The sequence below is a fragment of the Macaca thibetana genome, chromosome X (assembly GCF_024542745.1).
Source record: "Macaca thibetana thibetana isolate TM-01 chromosome X, ASM2454274v1, whole genome shotgun sequence".
Classification (NCBI taxonomy): domain Eukaryota; kingdom Metazoa; phylum Chordata; class Mammalia; order Primates; family Cercopithecidae; genus Macaca; species Macaca thibetana.
This window is the reverse complement of record NC_065598.1, coordinates 135,198,462-135,216,935: the sequence shown is the minus strand read 5'-3', so window position 1 is coordinate 135,216,935 and position 18,474 is coordinate 135,198,462. Positions and strand designations below refer to the sequence as shown.

The 18,474-nt window shown below is 40.1% G+C and overlaps 1 protein-coding gene across 1 annotated transcript; it reads left to right on the top strand.

Moving 5' to 3' along the window:
• Positions 1-12,871: 12,871 nt before the first annotated feature.
• LOC126946933 (uncharacterized) lies at positions 12,872-13,677 on the top strand. Its single transcript, XM_050777705.1, has 2 exons — positions 12,872-13,089; positions 13,275-13,677. Exons 1-2 carry the CDS (start codon positions 12,946-12,948, stop codon positions 13,584-13,586), a joined length of 456 nt encoding a protein of 151 aa, XP_050633662.1. The 5' UTR covers positions 12,872-12,945; the 3' UTR covers positions 13,587-13,677.
• Positions 13,678-18,474: the final 4,797 nt, after the last annotated feature.

Below are 18,474 nucleotides of genomic sequence, written 5' to 3'. Positions count from 1 at the left end.
TCATTCTGATATTGGAGAATCTGATAATCATGTCTTGGAGATGATCTTCTTGTGCAGCATCTTGCTAAAGTTCTCTGTATTAGCTGTTTTAATGTTGTCCTCTCTAACTGGGTTGCAGAATTTCTCATGGATGATAACCTGAAATAAGTTTTCCAACTTGCTTCCATTCTCCCCATCTCTTTCAGGGATGCCAATGAGTTATAGATTTGGTCTGTTTACATAATCCCATATTTCTCAGAGGTTTTTTTCCATTCCTTTTCATTCTTGTTTTTTTTTTAAAATTTTTCTCTGACTGTCATTTCAGAAAGCCAGTCTTCAAGCTCTAAGATTCTTTGCTTGACTTGGTCTATTCTGCTGTTAATACATACAATTGCATTATGAAATTCTTGTAGTGTGTTTTTCAGCTGAATCAGTCAGTTATGTTCTTTTCAATACTGGCTATTTTGTCTGCCAGCTCCTGTATCATTTTATTGTGATTCTTAGCTTTCTGGAATTGGGTTTCAATGTTCTCGTGAATCTTGATGATCTTTGTTCCTATGAACATTCTGAATGCTATTTCTGTCATTTCAGTCATTTCCATCTCTTTAAGAACCATTGTTGGGGAACTAGTGTGGTCGTTTGGAGGAAAGAAGACACTCTGGCTTTTTGAGATGTCACAGTTCTGGCAATTGCTCTTTCTCATCTTTGTGGGCTGATTTTCCTTCAATTTTTGAAGTTGCTGTTTTTGGATGGGTTTTTTATTCCCTTTTATGCTATTTCATGACCTTACGGGTTTGTCTATGGTGTTTTTTTCGGTCAACTGGATTCATTTCTGGAAGATTTTAGGGGGCTAAGGCTTAGCTCAGGAACCCTAGACTGCGTGTCCTAACTCTGGAGGACTAGTATCAGGCCCTGGCTTTGTTCTCTGGCCACTCAAGGTTAGGAACCTGCTGCACTGGAGGGGCCGAGGTGCTCCCAGACCACTGGTCACAACAGTCCAATGGGTGGTGCCAACCAAAGCACTTTGTAGGGCAGTGGCAGCATGATTTATTTTTGTTCACTCATGGCAGGAGTGGCGTCAGTGGCACCATGATAAAGTGTCCACTTTTCAACTGCAGTGGGGTGCTAGCAGGTGCCAGGATGCTGGCCGTCATGTGGGCATTTGCAGCAGCAGCATTGGCAGCATGTTGTCAGGAAGCAGGGACCCCCACTGGCATCTTTGTGTATGTTTGTGCTGGTGGAAGTTTTAGCATAGTGGTGGGGCCCTGGTGGCCACAGGACTGGATGAGCTCTTTGTGTGCATTTATGGGTGGCAGGGGCTGCTCAGGGCCAGGGCAGGTCTCTGTTCTCTGTGCCTAGTTTCTGGCAACAGCAGCATCAACAGAGGCAGGGTGCTGGTGGCAGGTAGGGCTAATGGACTCCGTGCCCTCCAACACTTCGATGGGAATGGCAGGGTGATTCATGCTCGCAGTAGTGTGATGGCAGGGTGCACGTGCACATGTGCACTGGTGGGAAAGGGGAGGCAAAATCTGCCTGTGCACACACATGCCAGCAAAGTGATTTGGGAGTTGGTCATAGGCTACTATCTGCAGGCAAGTTACCACTGGGGAGGCTGCGTGGAAGGAGTGCATATGTGGGCTGATATGTGTCTGTGGAGGCTGCTCTGCTGGACCTCTCTGCTTGTCAGGTGTGGTCTGCCAACACAGGAGCTATGATGCAGGCCACCAAGAGGAACACCCCTTTTGGGCACCTGAGCCTGTACTGCAAGCACCCAGGGAGAGTCCAGCAGACTGAGGGGTGTTCAGGTTGGACCAGCCTCATCTCATGGCCAAGACCACCCTGCAGAGTTCATGTATGACAATTCCTCTAGGGCTAAAGTTTCCTACAGGAGTAAGTTGAGCCTAAGGGAATGGGTATCCCTGGCTGCGTTCCACTGCAGATGCTTCTGCATCAAACCCTCTGGGCTCCACACTGGCTGGAACTCTGTCCCTACCACTTCTGTAAGCAGCTATCCCTGTCCTCTCAAGTGTCCACAGTAGTCATGGGGACTCCTCTGGCCAGGATTCCAAAGGCCCATGGTTAGAGCAGGTTGCTCTTTGCTTCTTCAACTCATCCCTTCCCCAGGAGTTGTTGGGGGATAGGAATGAGTCCTGGTGCATGGTAGCCCTGTGCAGGGTTTCCAGCTTCCTCCCTCTTTAGACCGACATCTGTGTCTTCCCTACATCTGCTCTCAATGCCTTCCCTCTGAAGATCTGCTAAGAGTGCACCAGTCTTCTCAATGTCCCAATCCCTCAGTGGCAGATGTTCCTCCTGGCTGTGTATCTAGTTGGCCATCTTGATCACAGGTCTACTTTGCTCTCATAAACCCTGATAAAGCCTTGTTCCCAGTAACCTCACAACAATGAGATGGAAAGCCTCAGAGAACGCACCAATGTGGTTACTCCAGGGTGACAGAGGCATGACTCACTTCGATTTTTGTTGTTGTCACAATTTATTTTGAGGATCTAGCTATAAATTATTTTCCAAGGCTGATGTCCAGAGTTGTGTTTCCTAGGTTTTCTTGTATGATTCTTAAAGTTTGAAGTCTTACATTTAAATCTTTAATTCACCATGAGTTACTTTTGTATTTGGTGAAAGCTAGGGGTCCTGTTTTATTTTTTCTGTATATGTCTAGCCAGTTATCCTGGCACCATTTATTGAAGACTGCACTTTCCCCACTGCTTACTTTTATTGACTTTGTCAAAGATCAGATGGCTGTTGGTGTGTGGGTTTTTTTCTCAGCTCTCTATTCTGTTCCACTGGTTTATGTGTGTTTTTGTACCTGTATCATGTTGTTTCGATCACTGTACTTTGTAGTATAGTTTGAAGCCAGGTAGTGTGAAGCCTGCAGCTTTGTTCTTTTTGCTTAGACGTCCTTTGGCTATTCTGGCTCTTTTTGGTTCCATACGAATTTTAGAATAGTTTCTTTCCAATTCTGTGAAAAATTATGTTGGTCGTTTCACGGGAATAACTCTGAATCTGTAGATTGCTTTGGGCAGGATGTCCCTTTGAATGATATTGATTCTTCCAATTCATGAGCAAGGGATGTTTTTCCATTTGATTGTGTCATCTATAACTTCTTTCAGCAGTTTTTGTAGTTCTCCTTGTAGAGCTCTTTCATCTCCTTGGTTAGATATATTCCAAAGTAATTTTTTTGTGGCTGCTATAAATGGGATTACTTCTTGATTTGGCTGTCAGCTTGACCATTACTGGTGTATAGAAATGATACTGATTTTTACAATGATTTTTGTAACCTGGAACTTTACTGAAGTCATTTATCAGTTCCAGGAGCCTTTTGGTGGACTCTTTAGGGTTTTCTAGGTATAGAATCATATTGTCTGTGTAGAGAGATAGCTTCACTTCTCTTCCTATTTGGATGCCTTTTCTTTCTTTCTCTTGCCTGATTGATCTGGCTAGAACTTCCATTAATTCTGTGTTGAATGTAACAAGATAAGGATGCATATTGTAATCCACGCAACTAAAAAATAATATACAAAAAGCTATCATTAAAAAGCCAATAAAGAAAACAGAATTAAATTTAAAAAAAAAAAACCCTCAACCCAAAAGAAGACATGAAAGAAGGATATACATAACAAATAAGAGAGAGAACAAATAGAAAACAAAAAGAAAGTGGGTACAGTTAAACATAGCCATGTCAATAATCCCACTAAATATAAATATATTAAACACTGCAACAAAAGACAGAGGTTGATGAACTTGATTTAAAAATCAATATCCAATTATATGCTGTTAGCCAATAATGCACTTAAAATATAAAAACACAGCTAGGTTGAAAGTACTAGGATGGAGGAGATACACAATGCAAACAATAAGTGATTATGCAAGAAATAACAGAACTTCAAAATACATGAACAAAATCAAAAAAGAGAAATAGATAAATCCACAATCACAGCTGTAAATTTAAACTCTCTTCTATTAATTATTCATAAGTGAAGCAGACAAATAAATTACTAAGGATATATACAGTATTTGAAAACTCCTATCAACCAAATTTGACCTACACCAAGATAAACCAAATTCTGGGCCATTTCTAAACATTTTAAAATATTTAAATCATGAAATATGTTATCTGACCACAAAGAAATTAAATTAGAAACCAATAGCAAAAACATATTTAGAAGATCCCCAATACTTGGAAATTAGGTACATTCTTCTAAATAACTCATGGTTTAAAAAGAAATTGCAGGTGGTTCCAAGATGGGCAAATAGGAACAGCTCCAGTCTACAGCTCCCAATGTGAGTGATGCAGAAGACAGGTGATTTCTGCATTTCCAACTGAGGTACTGGGTTCATGTCACTGGGGCTTGTCGGATAGTGGGTGCAGCCCACCAAGCATGAGCCGAAGCAATGTGAAGCATCACCTCACCTGGGAAGCACAAGGGGTCAGGGAATTCCCTTTCCTAGCCAAGGGAATCTTTGACAGACGGCACCTGGAAAATCGGGTCACCCCCACCCTAATACTGCACTTTTCCAATGCTCTTAGCAAACGGCACAACAGGAGATTATATCCCAGGCCTGGCTTGGAGGGTCCCACTCATGGAGCCTTGCTCACTGCTAGCACAGCAGTCTGAGATTGAACTGCAAAGTGGCAGTGAGGCTGGGGGAGGGGTGCCTGCCATTGCTGAGGTTTGAGTAGGTAAACAAAGCAGCTGGGAGCTCGAAGAGGGAGGAGCCCATGGCAGCTCAAGGGGGCCTGCCTGCCTCTGTAGACTCTACCTCTGGGGGCAGAGCATAGCCAAACAAAAGACAGCAGAAATCTCTGTAGACTTAAATGTCCCTGTCTGACAGCTTTGAAGAGAGTAGTGGTTCTCCCAGCACAGAGTTTGAGATCTGAGAATAGACAGTCTGCCTCCTCAAGTGGGTCCCTGACCCCTGGGTAGCCTAACTGGGAGGCACCCCCCAGCAGGGGCAGACTGACACCTCACACGGCCGGGTACCCCTCTGACATGAAGCTTCCAGAGGAACGATCAGTCAGCAACATTTGCTGTTCAGCAATATTCGCTGTTCTGCAGCCTCCGCTGCTGATACCCAGGCAAACAGGGTCTGGAGTGGACCTCCAGCAAACTGCAACAGACCTGCAGCTGAGGGTACTGACTGTTAGAAGGAAAACCAGCAAACAGAAAGGACAACCAAACCAAAACCCCATCTGTATGTCACCATCAACAAAGACCAAAGGTAGATAAAACCACAAAGATGGGGAAAAAACAGAGCAGAAAAGCTGAAAGTTCTAAAAATCAGAGCACCCCTCCCCCTCCAAAGGAATGCAGCTCCTTGCCAGCAACAGAACAAAGCTGGATGGAGAATGACTTTGATGAGTTGAGAGAAGAAGGCTTCAGATGACCAAACTTCTCTGAGCTAAAGGAGGAAGTTCAAACCCACCACGAAGAAGCTGAAAATCTTGAAAAAAGATTAGATGAATGCCTAACTAGAATAACCAGTATAGAGAAGTCCTTAAATGACCTGATGGAACTGAAAATCATGGCACAAGAACTACGTGATGAATGCACAAGCTTCATTAGCCGATTTGATCAACTGGAAGAAAGGATATTACTGATTGACGATCAAATGAATGAAATGAAGCAAGAAGAGAAGTTTAGAGAAAAAAGAGTAAAACCAAATGAACAAAGCATCCAAGAAATACGGGACTATGTGAAAAGACCAAATCTACGTCTGATTAGTGTACCTGAAAGTGATGGGGAGAATGGAACCAAGTTGGAAAACACTCTGCAGGATATTATCCAGGAGAACTTCCCCAACCTAGCAAGGCAGATCAACATTCAAATTCAGGAAATACAGAGAATGCCACAAAGATGCTCCTCGAGAAGAGCAACTCCAAGACACATAATTGTCAGATTCACCAAAGTTGAAATGAAGGAAAAAATGTTAAGGGCAGCCAGAGAGAAAGGTCAGTTTACCCATAAAGGGAAGCCCATCAGACTAACAGCAGATCTGTCAGCAGAAACTCTACAAGCCAGAAGAGAGTGGGGGCCAATATTCAACATTCTTAAAGAATTTTCAACCCAGAATTTCATATCCAGCCACACTAAGTTTCATAAGTGAAGGAGAAATAAAATCCTTTACAGATAAGCAAATGCTTAGAGATTTTGTCACCACCAGGCCTGCCTTACAAGAGACTCTGAAGGAAGCACTAAACATGGAAAGGAACAACCAGTACCAGCCATTGCAAAAACATGCCAAAATGTAAAGACCATCAATGCTAGGAAGAGACTGCATCAACTAGCGAGCAAAATAACCAGTTAATATCATAATGACAGGATGAAGTTCACACATAACAATATTAACCTTAAATGTAAATGGACTAAATGCTCCAATTAAAGAAACAGACTGGCAAACTGGATAAAGAGTCAAGACCCATCAGTCTGCTGTATTCAGGAGACCCATCTCACATGCAGAGACACACATAGGGTCAAAATAAAGGGATGGAGGAAGATCTACCAAGCAAATGGAGAACAAAAAAAAGCAGGGGTTGCAATCCTAGTCTCTGATAAAACAGACATTAAACAAACAAAGATCAAAATAGACAAAGAAGGCCATTACATAATGGTAAAGGGATCAATTCAACAGGAAGAGCTAACTAACCTAAATATATATGCACCCAATACAGGAGCACCCAGATTCATAAAGCAAGTCCTTAGAGACTTACAAAGAGACTTTCACTCCCATACAAAAATAATGGGAGACTTCAACACCCCACTGTCAACATTAGACAGATCAATGAGACAGAAAGTTAACAAGGATATCCAGGAATTGAACTCATCTCTGCACCAAGTGGACCTAATAGACATCTACAGAACTCTCCACCCCAAATCAACAGAATACACATTCTTCTCAGCACCACATCGCACTTATTCCAAAATTGACCACATAATTGGAAGTAAAGCACTCCTCAGCAAATGTAAAAGAACAGAAATTATAACAAACTGTCTCTCAGACCACAGTGCAATCAAACTCGAACTCAGGACTAGGAAACTCAATCAAAACCGCTCAACTACATGGAAACTGAACAACCTGCTCCTGAATGACTACTGGGTACATAACAAAATGAAGGCAGAAATAAAGATATTCTTTGAAACCAATGACAACAAAGATACAACATACCAGAATCTCTGGGACACATTTAAAGCAGTGTGTAGAGGGAAATTTATAGCACTAAATGCCCACAAGAGAAAGCTGGAAAGATCTAAAATTGACACTCTAACATCATGATTAAAAGAACTAGAGAAGCAAGAGCAAACACATTCAAAAGCTAGCAGAAGGCAAGAAATAACTAAGATCAGAGCAGAACTGGATGAAGGAGATAGAGACACAAAAATCCCTCCAAAAATCAATGAATCCAGGAGTTGCTTTTTTGAAAAGATCAACAAAATTGATACACCACTAGCAAGACTAATAAAGAAGAGAAGAGATAAGAATCAAATAGACGCAATAAAAAATGATAAAGGGGATATCACCATGGATCCCACAGAAATACAAACTACCATCAGGGAATACTATAAACACCTCTACGCAAATAAACTAGAAAATTGAGAAGAAATGGATAATTTCCTGGACATTTACACTCTCCCAAGACTAAACCAGGAAGAAGTAGAATCCCTGAATAGACCAATAGCAGGCTCTGAAATTGAGGCAATAATTAACAGCCTACCAACCAAAAAAAGTCCAGGACCAGATGGATTCACAGCTGAATTCTACCAGAGGTACAAGGAGGAGCTGGTACCATTCCTTCTGAAACTATTCCAATCAATAGAAAAAGAGGGAATCCTCCCTAACTCATTTTATGAGGCCAACATCATCCTGATACCAAAGCCTGGCAGAGACACAACAAAAAAAGAGAATTTTAGACCAATATCCCTGATGAACATCGATGCAAAAATCCTCAATAAAATACTGGCAAACTGAATCCAGCAGCACATCAAAAAGCTAATCCACCATGATCAAGTAGGCTTCATCCCTGGAATGCAAGGCTGGTTCAACATACGCAAATCAATAAACATAATCCAGCATATAAACAGAACCAAAGACAAAAACCACATGATTATCTCAATAGACGCAGAAAAGGCCTTTGACAAAATTCAGCAGCCCTTCATGCTAAACACTCAATAAATTAGGTATTGATGGAACATATCTCAAAATAATAAGAGCTATTTATGACAAACCCACAGCCAATATCATACTGAATAGGCAAAAACTGGAAGCATTCCCTTTGAAAACTGGCACAAGACAGGGATGCCTTCTCTCACCACTCCTATTCAACATAGTGTTGGAAGTTCTGGCTAGGGCAATCAGGCAAGAGAAAGAAATCAAGGGTATTCAGTTAGGAAAAGAAGAAGTCAAATTGTCCCTCTTTGCAGATGACATGATTGTATATTTAGAAAACCCCATCATCTCAGCCCAAAATCTCCTTAAGCTGATAAGCAACTTCAGCAAAGTCTCAGGATATAAAATTAATGTGCAAAAATCGCAAGCATTCTTATACACCAGTAACAGACAAACAGAGAGCCAAATCATGAATGAACTTCCATTCACAATTGCTTCAAAGAGAATAAAATACCTAGGAAGCCAACTTACAAGGGATGTAAAGGACCTCTTCAAGGAGAACTACAAACCACTGCTCAGTGAAATCAAAGAGGACACAAACAAATGGAAGAACATACCATGCTTATGGATAGGAAGAATCAATATCGTGAAAATGGCCATACTGCCCAAGGTAATTTAGAGATTTAATGCCATCCCCATCAAGCTACCAATGACTTTCTTCACAGAAATGGAAAAAACTGCTTTAAAGTTCATATGGAACCAAAAAAGAGCCCGCATTGCCAAGACAATCCTAAGTCTAAAGAACAAAGCTGGAGGCATCACGCTACCTGACTTCAAACTATACTACAAGGCTACAGTAACCAAAACAGATGGTACTGGTACCAAAACAGAGATATAGACCAATAGAACAGAACAGAGCCCTCAGAAATAATACCACACATCTACAACCATCTGATCTTTGACAAACCTGAGAAAAACAAGAAATGGGGAAAGGATTCCCTATTTAATAAATGGTGCTGGGAAAATTGGCTAGCCATAAGTAGAAAGCTGAAACTGGATCCTTTCCTTACTCCTTATACGAAAATTAATTCAAGATGGATTAGAGACTTAAATGTTAGACCTAATACCATAAAAACCCTTGAAGAAAACCTAGGTAATACCATTGAGGACATAGGCATGGGCAAGGACTTCATGTCTAAAACACCAAAAGCAATGGCAACAAAAGCCAAAATTGACAAATGGGATCTAATTAAACTAAAGAGCTTCTGAACAGCAAAAGAAACTACCATCAGAGTGAATAGACAACCTACAGACTGGGAGAAAATTTTTGCAATCTACTCATCTGACAAAGGGCTAATATCCAGAACCTACAAAGAACTCAAACAAATTTACAAGAAAAAAACAAACAACCCCATCAAAAAGTGGGCAAAGGATATGAACAGACATTTCTCAAAAGAAGACATGCATACAGCCAACAGACACATGAAAAAATGCTCGTTATCATCGGCCATCAGAGAAATGCAAATCAAAACCACAATGAGATACCATCTCACACCAGTTAGAATGGCAATCATTAAAAAGTCAGGAAACAACAGGTGCTAGAGAGGATGTGGAGAAACAGGAACACTTTTACACTGTTGGTGGGATTGTAAACTAGTTCAACCATTATGGAAAACAGTAAGGCGATTCCTCAAGGATCTAGAACTAGAAGTACCATATGACCCAGCCATCCCATTACTGGGTATATACCCAAAGGATTATAAATCATGGTGCTATAAAGACACATGCACACGTATGTTCATTGCGGCACTATTCACAATAGCAAAGACTTGGAATCAACCCAAAAGTCCATCAGTGACAGACTGGATTAAGAAAATGTAGTACATATACACTGTGGAATACTATGCAGCCATAAAAAAGGATGAGTTCGTGTCCTTTGTAGGGACATGGATGCAGCTGGAAACCATCATTCTCAGCAAACTATTGCAAGAACAGAAAACCAAACACCGCATGTTCTCACTCATAGGTGGGAACTGAACAATGAGATCACTTGGACAGGGGAAGGGGAACATCACACACTGGGGCCTATTATGGGGAGGGGGGAATGGGGAGCGATTGCACTGGGAGTTATACCTGATGTAAATGATGAGTTGATGGGTGCAGCACATCAACATGGCACAAGTATACATATGTAACAAACCTGCACATTATGCACATGTACCCTAGAACTTAAAGTATAATAATAAAAAAAAAGAAAAAATGCTCATCATCACTGGCCATCAGAGAAATGCAAATCAAAACCACAATGAGACATCATCTCACACCAGTTAGAATGGTGATCATTAAAAAGTCAGGAAACAACAGGTGCTGGAGAGGATGTGGAGAAAGAGGAATGCTTTTACATTGTTGGTGGGACTGTATACTAGTTCAACCACTGTGGAAGACAGTGTGGCGATTCCTCAAGGATGGAGAACTAGAAATACCATTTGACCCAGCAATCCCATTACTGGGTATATACCCAAAGAATTATAAATCATGCTGTTTTAAAGACACATGCACACGTATGTATACTGTGGCACTATTCACAATAGCAAAGACATGGAACCAACCCAAATGCCCATCAATGATAGACTGGATTAAGAAAATGTGGCACATATACACCATGGAATACTATGCAGCCATAAAAAAGGATGAGTTCATGTCCTTTGCAGGGACATGGATGAAGCTGGAAACCATCATTCTCAGCCAACTATCACAAGGACAAAAAACCAAACACCGCATGTTCTCACTCACAGGTGGGAATTGAACAATGAGAACACTTGGACACAGGAAGGGGAACATCACACACCGGGGCCTGTCATGCGGTGGGGGGAGGGGGGAGGGATAGCATTAGGAGATACACCTAATGTAAATGACAAGTTAATGGGTGCAGCACACCAACACGGCACATGTATACATATGTAACAAATCTGCACATTGTGCACATGTACCCAAGAACTTAAAGTATAATAAAAAATAAAAAATAAAATAAAAAGACATTACAAGTGAAATTAAATATATATCAAACTGCATAAGGAAACACAATATATCAAATTTTGTGAGATGCAGCTTAAGCAGTGCTAAGTGGAAAATTTATAGCTTTATTTTTATATTAGAAAAGAAGAATGGTTTGAAGTGAATAATATAAGATTTCACCTTAAGGAGCTATAAATTAAATTCAAATTGAATAGGAAAAATAAAATAGTAAAGATAAGGAACAGACATAATTGAATTAGAAAAAGCCAAAATGATAGACACAAATCAAGAAAGCTGAAGATAGTTTTTAAAAGAATAAAATTCATAAAAGCCTAGATAAAAGTAATCAAGAAAAAAAAACACAAAACATAAGTTACCAATTTCAGAAATTACAGAGGGTGCATCATTACACATGCTACACGCATTTCAAAACTGTAAAGGGAATATTATGTACAACTTTATGCCAACAAGTTTGATAATTTAGATAAAATGGAAAAAGCCTTTGAAAAACAATTTACCAAACTAACGTGAGACTGGACTTTTTGAACAGTGTAAATACCAAAGTTAATTCAAAACATAAAAGCTTCTCAAAAGGAAAGTTTCAGGAACGGATGTCTTCATGGATGACTACTACCAAATACTTAAGGAGGAAACAATACCAATTTTAAACAAATTGAACGTTAAAAAACACTGCAGAGATAAATTAAACACCTGAATAAAAGAGATACATGTTCACAAATTGAAGGTCTCAAAATTGTTAAGATTTTAATTCTCCCTATATTGATTTATAAATTCATCACTGTCACAATGAAATCATAACAGGCTTTAACATTAATAGAAAAGCTGATTCTAAAGATTTTAAGAATGTATGAAGGACCTAGAGTAGCTGAAATGATCTTGTAAAAGAAGAGCAAAGTCGGATGAGCTGTGCTACCTAATTTTATGTCTTAGCACAAAATTATGACATGACATGAAATTAATCATGACAATGTGGTTTTGGCATAAGGATAGGCAAATAGATCAATGGAACAGAATAGATGAGGAGTTGGCAATCTTTTTTTCTAAAAGGACAGATAGCAAATACTTTATGTTTTGCAGGCTATACAATCTCTGTCGCAACTACTCTGTTGTAGTGTCAAAGCAGCCATAGCTGATAGTTAAATTAGTGTATCTGTGTTCTAATAAAGTTTTATGAACACTGAAATTTCAATTTCACATAATTTTTACGTCATAAAATATTATTTTGCTTTTTTTCTCAACCATTTAGAAATGTAAACAAACACACACACACACAAAACCTGTCTTAGTTTACAAACCATACCAAAACAGATACAAAATGGAAATTTGTTTGAGGGAAGTGGAATGATTCATATTTTGACTGAGAATTAAATAAGGCCACTGTACCCTGGGGGGATTGTAGATAAGACATCCAAAATAGTAGGTCATGGTAAAGGGTGGGAGAGAACAGAATGGACCACTGACTAGGGGTGGCTGTAGGGAATGCCTTTAAGGAAACACCTTCTCCCTGCTATGTGACCCACCAGAATTGAACGTGGGGAATGATGGGGGTAGCAGGTCATTTTGAAATGGACCTTCAGGTAGTATTGGGGGTAGAAAAATCCCCTTTCTCTGACCACATTTTGGCCACCCAAGCAACACCACCCCCACAGAAGTGTCAGTGCTTTGTGATGTCCAAGCCACCCCAGGACTACCATTGGATAGGGGTGCCCCATTCTGACCAAACAAAGCTGAAGGGTGGGGCTCCTCGACACCCAGGGCTGCGTATACATAAGGAAGTCAGGAGCATGGGGTAGACCACTGGGAGGCTTCAATATGGCTAAGGAGACCCACACACCAGTGAAGCCCAAAGAAAATACGAAACAACCAATTGTAAGCACGAAAAAGCCAACCCCAAGAACCAAAGAGAAGAAGGAAAAGAAGAACTCTTGTCAACAAAAGACCAACAAAACTGGCAAGGTCAGATGACCCTATCCTTGATCCTTCTCTCCCTCCCCTCTATTCTCTCAAGACCCCTGTCCTGTCCTTGCCTAGCACACTCCCCTCCTCAGCCTGCACTCCTATCCATGAAGCTCCCCTTGCTACACAACCTCTTTCTCTTCCCCTAAACCAATGTCCTTCTGGCTCATGTGTTGTCCTTCCAGGTGGAGAAGAAAATCACAAAGGTAAAAAAACCCCTTCAAAGGAATTCAAGAAAGAAAACTCAATCACCTCCTTCCTGCTCCAAAAAGCCTAGGATAACAATGAGACCAACAATATTTGCGTGTCACCACAAGCAGAATAAGACGCAAACTAAAACTCAGAAGAGCAAGCACAAAATACAACGGAAAATACAAATCACAAGAGCAAGCCCAGAAGCCACTGGCAACAGCAAACCATCCCAAGTAACCATCTCTGCTGCCAGTAAATGCAGAGCCTGGATCAGAAATGTACAACTAGCAACAGCATCTCCATAGGCAACTCTGGGGAATCACCAATCACATAAAGGCCGAATCTGAGACCAACAGTGTTCCACCATGTTGATGAACGCAATAAAATCAGCACAATGTGAAAAGATGATGTGGACTTTGTCTGTAGTGGGGAGGGGGTTAAGGAAGAAAAACTGGTAAGAGGGAGAGAGGCAGGCTCCTGCATGGTTGGGGGCCAGACCAACAGGTATACAGTTAGCCATCGGGGGGGATAAGGAGTGGGTGAGGACTAAGAAATGAAGACTAATGAACACTTTGCCCCCACAGACAAGAAGAAAAAGGGTTTTGGTGTTTCTACATGTATTTAGGGTAGGTGTGGGTAGCAACATCAAGGTCTGAATTCCCAGAACCCAGTTAGGAAGAGGGTTTCATGTGTGATGTGTGTGGCAATAACACACCACACAAAAAGACACTAAAGCCACCTCCAGGTCACCCGCGTCACAGTGGTGTCTGTTGTACCCCACACTATGCTGTAAGCAAGTAAAGGCCCTCAGGAGGACCCAGAACTCATCCTGTCAAGAGTCACTCCAGCAGCCTGAAAGACAAATAGTGGAGTCTGGAGGCCAAAAACCCAGTGCTAATTAGGCCACTTTCTTGTTAAGTAGCTTAGGATGGAGCAGTGGCCTACCAAGCATGGGGGCAGTGGCAGAGGTCTGCCCACTTGCTGGCCATAAAGAGAAACATTGTTTTGCAGAGAATTTTTTTTTTTTTTTGAGACGGAGTCTCGCTCTATTGCCCAGGCTGGAGTGCAGTGGCCGGATCTCAGCTCACTGCAAGCTCCGCCTCCCGGGTTCACGCCATTCTCCTGCCTCAGCCTCCCGAGTAGCTGGGACTACAGGCGCCCGCCACCACGCCCGGCTAGTTTTTTGTATTTTTAGTAGAGACGGGGTTTCACCGTGTTAGCCAGGATGGTCTCGATCTCCTGACCTCGTGTTCCGCCCGTCTCGGCCTCCCAAAGTGCTGGGATTACAGGCTTGAGCCACCGTGCCCTGCCGAGAATTTTAATATAAGAATAATAAAACCCAGTAAAAGTCAGTCTTTTACTTATTAGCATCACATACAAGTTTTCAACTTTTCTCCCCCCACATCCTCTTTTGGTCTGAGCTGTAAAAGATTGCTGTGGTTACATTTAAGCTTGAAGAAAATCTATGTAAGGTGCGAATTCGCTGATTTTTAATATTTCTGTTTTAATAATCATTTGATTCTACAGGGAAGTTAATTTGGATAAATCCTTATTAAATAGTTGGTCCAAGACATAGGCTGTTCCCTTCTAAAGTAAGCTCTGAACAATTTGGAAATGTTTTGATGCGGAACAGGGAAGCCCCACACTTGGGGCTTAGGTGGGAGGGTTGTTGGCTTCACTCAGGAAAGAATTCAAGGGCAAGCCGGTGACGTTAAACAGCAAGTTTAATTGAAGCAGAAGTGTGCGGAGCAGCAGAGGAACTGTTCCTGCTTCTTGCAGAGCAGGGCTGCCCCATGGGCGGTGTCCCCAGAACAGCAGCTCAGAGGCAGTTCTGCACTCATGCTGATTCCCACTTTGAATTATATTCACATTAAGGAGCAATTTATGCAGCAATTTCTAGGATGAGGGTGGTAACTTCCAGGTTGTCAGGTCATTGCCATGGAAAGGGGCAGTAACTCCTGGGTGTTGCCATGGACTGGTAAATTGACATGACACATTGGTAGACAAGGCTTAAGGAAAGCTTCTTCTGCCCTAGACCTGGTTTAGCCAGTCCTCAATTCGGTCGGCTGTCCAAGCCCCGTCTCTGGAGTCAAGTCCTGCCTCCTAGCTCCGTTTGAGCTTGCTTTGAGCATACTTCCAGACTGCAGTCCCTGTGGTAATATATGATACATATGTCTACACTTTCAAAGTACACGAAATTAAAAATTATAGCATGTGATTATAAAGACTAAGAACAACCCGAGTTACCGCAGCTCTGTGATTCTGTGTGATCACTTGCTTTTATTGGTGTCTAAATCAGTGAAACGAAGTGTTAAATTTAAGGAGTAAAATTTGGGGGGATAAAGACGTTTTTATTACATTTGAAAATAAAAGACTTTACTGAATTTGAACAATATACTCAAGCATGAAATGTATTCTTTAATTGCTCATTAATACTACATAAAAATCAAAACGCTAAAGTTTTATAGCAGTTGCATAATTTAGTTGCCTACATTTCAATTTTACGTGTTTTAATTTTCTTAAAATTGTCTTATGACTTTTACTATGACAACTATACACAAAATGTTTTATAGAGAAAAGCTACACTTTATTTTCTTTCTGGTTATAATTATTTGTGTTAATTCATGTTTATTACTAAAAACATATTCTGTTGAGGAAGGGGCATTAAAAATATACCTCACAACTCAGTGTATACACTAAAAATCATTCAATTATGCACATTTATTAAATGGTTAATTGTACATTAAATGAATGAATTGTATGGCATGTAATTATAGCTCAATTAAATTGGCTTTGTGTGTGTGTGTGTGTGTGTGTGTGTGTGTGTGTGTGTGTGTATCCAAGTGAGAACTATATTAATTGTGTCATGGAGGGGAATATTTTTTATCTAAAATCTTTCATAATTTGGCCCCAGTCTCTGGTATTTTTGGTTTTCTTTTTTTCTTTTTGTTTTAAACAGCTCTATTGAGAAATAATTAACCTACAATAAACGCATTTTTGAAGTATGCAGTTTGGTAAGTTTCCACATACACATACATCTGGTAAACCATCACTTCAAATAAAATAGTGAACATATTCATTTATAATCTCCTAAAATTTTCTCAGGCCTCTTGATAATCTCTCCTTTCCATGTTTCCTGTACCCCACTTCCCAAGCAACTGCTAACCTGCTTTCTGTCACTAAAGGTTAGTTTATATTTTCTAGATTTTTATATAAAGGGAACTATAGAGTAAGTAGTCGTTTGTGTCTACCTTCTTTCACTTAGCATAATGATACTGAGAATCATCCATGTTGTTGTGTATATCGATAGTTCATTTTTATGGCTGAGTAGTATTCCACATTTTTATCCATATACCACTATTTTTTATATATTCATCTGTTGATAGACATTGAAGTTTCTTCCAGTTTTTAGCTATTACAAAGAAAGCTTCTATAAACATTCATGTACAAGTTTTTGTATGAACTTGTGCTTTCTTCTCTTTTGGGTAAATACCTAGAAGTGGAATAACTGGAACACACATAGGTGTATATTTAATTCCTTAAAAAACAGCCAAACTGTTTTTCAAAGTGATTATTCCAACAGTGCATGATAATCCCAGTTTACATTTTCACTGACACTTTATATTGCCTTTTATTTTTAGCTTTGTATTGTAATGTCTGTGTCATTATGTCCCACTGTGGTTTTAACTAATACTTCTGTATGATGAGCATCTCTTCGTGTTCCCATACATATATGTATATATATGCATGCGTGTGTATATATATGTATGGAGACATGAAGAGATGCTCATATACATGAGCATATATATATATATGTGTGTGTGTATATATTATATATACATATGTGTGTGTATATATATTATATATACATACATATACACATATACTTTTGTAAAGTTTCTCACCAAATGTTTTGCCCTTTTAATTAAATTGGCTCATTTGTTTTCTTTTTAGTTTCAAGAGTCCCTTATATATTCGGCTGTACATTTTTTATTGAATATGTGACTTGCACATATTTTGTCCTAGGCTGTAACTTTTCGTCCTTCTATCAGTGTCTTTCTCATTTCCAACATTTTTAACTTTGATGAAATCTAATATATCATGTTTTCTTTTATGAAAAGTACTAGAGGTTCTAACTTTTATAATCTCTAAGTGTATATCTTTCGCCAAATTTGGAAAATGTTTAGATACTATTTCTTCAATATGTTTTCTGCCCTACACTATTTATCCACTCCTTCTGGAATTCTGATTATGTATATGTTAAACTTTTAGATATTGTTCCACAGATTCCTGAAGCCCTGTTCTTTCCCCACCCACCCACCGATCCCCCGAGACAGAGTCTCACTCTGTTGCCCAGGTTAGAGTGCAGTGGCACAATCTTGGCTCACTGCAACCTCCACCTGCTGGGTTCAAGCAATTCTCCTGCCTCAGCCTCCCAAGTAGCTGGGACTACAGGCATGTGCCACCATGCCCAGCTAATTTTTTGTATTTTTAGTAGAGACAGGGTTTCACCATGCTGGCCAGGCTGGTCTCGAACTCCTGACCTCATGACCCACCCACCTCGGCCGCCCAAAGTGCTGGGATTACAGGCATGAGCCACCGCGCTCGGCCGCCCTGTTCATTTTTAAAAATATTTTTTCCCCCTTTTGTTCAGATTGAATTGTTTCTATTGATTTTTCTTCAAGATCACTGATTCTTGCATTTGTCATCTCCATTCTACTTTTGAGTTCATGCAATGAGTTTTTTATATTAGTTATTGTGGTTTTAAGATCTAACGTTTTCATTTATTTCTTTCTTTATATCTTTTATTTCTTTGCAGACATTTTTTATCTTTCTACTTACTTCAAAAACATTTACCCTTACTTGATAGAGCATTTGATAGCTACGTTAAAGTTTTTGTCATATAATTTCAACAACTGCATCATACTGGCATTTGGCATATGTTGACGTTTCTATGGAAGTGGACAATTTTTTCCGGTTCTTAATATGCTGAGTAATTTTGGATTCTCTACTTGACATTTATCTCAATTGGTCTTTCTATTTTGAAGAGAGGTGTGCTAAGATCTCTTGCTATAATTGTGGATTTGTTTAATTCTCTCTGTATATCTGTTAGGTTTTGTTTGTATATTTCAAAGTTAGGGGCATACAAGTCCATGATTGTTATACCTAGTTGATGTGTTTTTATGCAATGTT

Excerpts from the sequence above, each read along its gene's own strand:
- LOC126946933 (XM_050777705.1), top strand. The coding sequence starts at position 12,946 with ATGGCTAAGGAGACCCACACACCAGTGAAGCCCAAAGAAAATACGAAA. Across the intron at positions 13,090-13,274 it reads AGACCAACAAAACTGGCAAG|GTGGAGAAGAAAATCACAAA; the intron begins GTCAGATGACCC and ends TTGTCCTTCCAG.